General features: G+C 38.9%; 1 protein-coding gene across 2 annotated transcripts; it reads right to left on the bottom strand.

Annotated features, from left to right (window-relative positions):
• Positions 1-215: 215 nt before the first annotated feature.
• Positions 216-2865, bottom strand: LOC130713558 (uncharacterized). 2 transcript variants are annotated; one of them, XM_057563329.1, is made up of 2 exons: positions 2419-2865; positions 216-1758 (listed from the first exon to the last, which is right to left on the bottom strand). In XM_057563329.1, exons 1-2 carry the CDS (start codon positions 2497-2499, stop codon positions 664-666), a joined length of 1176 nt encoding a protein of 391 aa, XP_057419312.1. In that variant the 5' UTR covers positions 2500-2865; the 3' UTR covers positions 216-663. The 2 variants fall into 2 exon arrangements, with proteins under 2 accessions (XP_057419312.1, XP_057419313.1); XM_057563330.1 differs by lacking the exon at positions 2419-2865 and adding an exon at positions 1857-2374.
• Between the last annotated feature and the right edge of the window lie 380 nt (positions 2866-3245).

Below are 3245 nucleotides of genomic sequence, written 5' to 3' on the forward strand. Positions count from 1 at the left end.
TTTGCAATTAATATGGTGTTCAACACAGTTGAAAAGGGACATCCTAAGATACAAAGGGCATTGAAAAATTGCTTATGGTCCTAAAAATACCTTAAGCGCGTTTAGGTGAGATCACAAGAGACTTTTATACGACGTATCCACTATCCAGTTAACAGCAACTAAGCTAATAAAGGCAAATCTACATAATGCAGAAAACTAATCCAAAGTCAGCAGTGTTATGAACATAGACCAAGCAATCAAATTAGACATATTTAACATAAACAAAGAATAATTAGAATATAAATTGGTCTGCAAAACAAAACTTCCCAAACCGAAAAAAGGTGGGGGAATTTTAAACTACTCTATTGTATATCTGGGAATTTTAAACACAGAAGTTCATGAGGGCAAAGCCTGTTCTCAAACAGCACTTTCAATCTCTCATCAGATGCTGCTTCCCCCCTTCAATTAAGTCCAACTCTAAGTTATGTACAACAGAATTCCCCCCTAGATCAAAGAATTTGTCTGAACTCTGAATTCCCAAAGAATGTCTCACTGAACAATGATACAACGATATGAGTGACACAATCATCACAGCCTCAGTTACAGCCTCTGAAAGGAGTCTCTTGAGTAGCACAAGCTACAAACTTAGCATTAAGCCGCGGCATCATATATGACTTTCCCAGGTCATCTCTCTCTTATGCAGTTTCCAGGCAAGAGAAATTTATACTTGTCGAAATTTTCTAGAAGGAAAGCAGGAAGATGAACTGCAGAATAGGAATGGGGTATTGGTCCCATTTTACCAATGATATCCTTGAAAGTGTACTCCTCAGGTAGCATATCAAATAAGTCATCCCCTTTGCAGATTACTCTCTGAATTCTCGCGGGATTCAAATAATGAGAGAACTTTACTCTATCATAATGGCTGTAGGCTTTCATCTTGAAAATAAAATCGCTGATTCGGCGGAAGCAAAAGCTACAATGCCAACCAGCATCTGCCAGTAACAAGTCAGACTGGCGATAATGTGCATACCTTGTCTTGCCGGTCTGATACCTGTGAATTGAAGCCCTCCAGCTCTTATCATCCAGACGAAACTCGAATGAATAGAGATAATTCTTCAGCTGTAGATGAAGGATTTGTGGTACTTCATCACACCACCTCAAGAGGTTGATAGTGTGAGCACTTGGTATCTCATCCACATCAGACATGATCAACAAGTCATCATCTGTAATACCAGCTATCTTGAGGAGTTGGTCCAATGCCACACGCTGATATGCCTCCTCAACAAATGGGTTTTCTCCTTTCTTAAATCTCCCACCAATAGTCCCATAAGTTAACCGAGGCTCAACGAATTTGAACTGCTCCCTATTGCCATTGAAAACCAGAGGCTTAGGCAATCCAGTAAATGTAGAATTTGACTCCAGGAGCACAAATTCATTTATGTACGGGTACAATTCTTTCCAACGCAACGTAAGTATTTCAATCTCATTGCTAAACAACACAGCATCATAAACACGCCTTGGATACTCGCGAACTCCCCAGCCATGAAGTCTGCAGAGATTCTCCATGGTAACATTATCATTATAGTAATGAGGAATGACATTGAACGGCTTAGGTGGTTTTTCCCATAGAGGCCGCAGAAAGTAAGAGATCTTCTGCCCATGTATATATATTCCAAATATGCACATAGGGGCAACCGCAAAGAGGAATATATAGGTTTTCACATCCAAACCACGCAATATGCAACGGATTCTTGACATGCCCGATGCTTGACTTGATTCCTGCATAATTAAGGAACAAACAGGTAAGCAAACAGCGAAAAGAAATCCCTCAAATCAATGGACAATGCAAGCTGTTAAATCCTGAAAACACAACAAACCTATAAGAATTTGGCAAATTGACCCTCTATAGGGCAGGATTTTATAATTGAACTAGTTTTGGAAATTCCAATCACAAAGCCATGACAGAATCAAGAGCAGATTAGAACAAAAAACAAGACAATTTGTTGTTCATGTGAGAAAACAAAACCTAGCACCCATTGAAATCCAATCCAACAATGGTTCCAAGTGAAACCCCTTCCCCTCCAAAATGAATCTCCCAAAAATAGAAGGTTAGCAAAAGATAAGGTAAAAGCGCGTTTGCTTACAAACCTCACAAAATAGTTCACCAGATTGCTAAAATTAGAAAAGCCAGAAGCTTAAAACCTAAAAAACTCAATTCAGATCACGAAAATCTCTCGTACACAAAAAATTGAAAAGAAAAAAAAACAGAGAAAAAGAGCAAATCTAGGACACAATTTACACTGTGGTACCAATTTGCATCCAATCCAATTTGAATTTTCTCATTTTTTCCCCGAATCGCCAAATCGAAAAAGCACACAAACTGAAAAACTAGCAAATCAACAATCAAAAAAGTAAAATACTCATCGATGAACTAACTACCTGTCCACAAACATTGCTGCACAAATCATCGCTCTTCTTCGAACAGTAATTGCCACCAGTCTCACCCATCATCCACCACATTTTTGCCTCAATCAAATCAAAACGACGACGCAGATCGATCAGTGAAGAAATGCCGTTTCGACGCCACGGATCGCCGTTTAAGGGTTTCCGAATCAGAAGAAGAAGAAACTTAGTGGTGAAGAAGTGAAGAAACAACGAAACGTGTCGTTTTATATAATATAGTAATCAGTGCGTGCAGGCGAAGAACGGAAGAAGAAGGGGTGGCGGAAGAAACAACGAAGGGTGAAGTTTGGGAATTTGTGGCGGTTATCGTCGCCGCACAGCTCTGTGAAACTCAAACAACTCTTTCTCTTTCTTCTTCGCCGCTCTGTGTTGTTCCTATGTTATGTTATGCTTTCTATTCTCGATGCCGCTTATTTTATTTTAATAAATATTCATCCCTATGCTTATACTATTATACAATCAATGAATCAAGGAATATTTATTATTTATTTATTTATTAATGGATGTCACAGTCTGGAAATTGCGCAGGGGTGTTAACGTAAATTTGTACTTTACGAGTATTGGTCCCTCTTCCCCACGCGGTGTTTGTATTCACTGGCTAATGACTATTGGCTATCTTGTGTTCTTTACCGTTTTTTATTTCATTATTTTATGTGATAAATGGTTAAATAGAGGGGTATATATGGTATTTGATTTCTTGATATTAGGGAGTTTTCCTAGGGTATTACACGTGGCTTGTGGCAACCAGCCCCAGGTGTCCCCAGGAGTACAATTGATTTTTCTTCATCAATAAGTAGGCGTTT

The sequence above is a fragment of the Lotus japonicus genome, chromosome 4, assembly GCF_012489685.1.
Source record: "Lotus japonicus ecotype B-129 chromosome 4, LjGifu_v1.2".
Classification (NCBI taxonomy): Eukaryota; Viridiplantae; Streptophyta; class Magnoliopsida; order Fabales; family Fabaceae; genus Lotus; species Lotus japonicus.

Coding starts and splice junctions, on each gene's coding strand:
- LOC130713558 (XM_057563329.1), bottom strand. CDS start 2,499: ATGTGGTGGATGATGGGTGAGACTGGTGGCAATTACTGTTCGAAGAAG. Junction 1,759..2,418: donor GCAGCAATGTTTGTGGACAG/GTAGTTAGTTCA, acceptor TTAATTATGCAG/GAATCAAGTCAAGCATCGGG.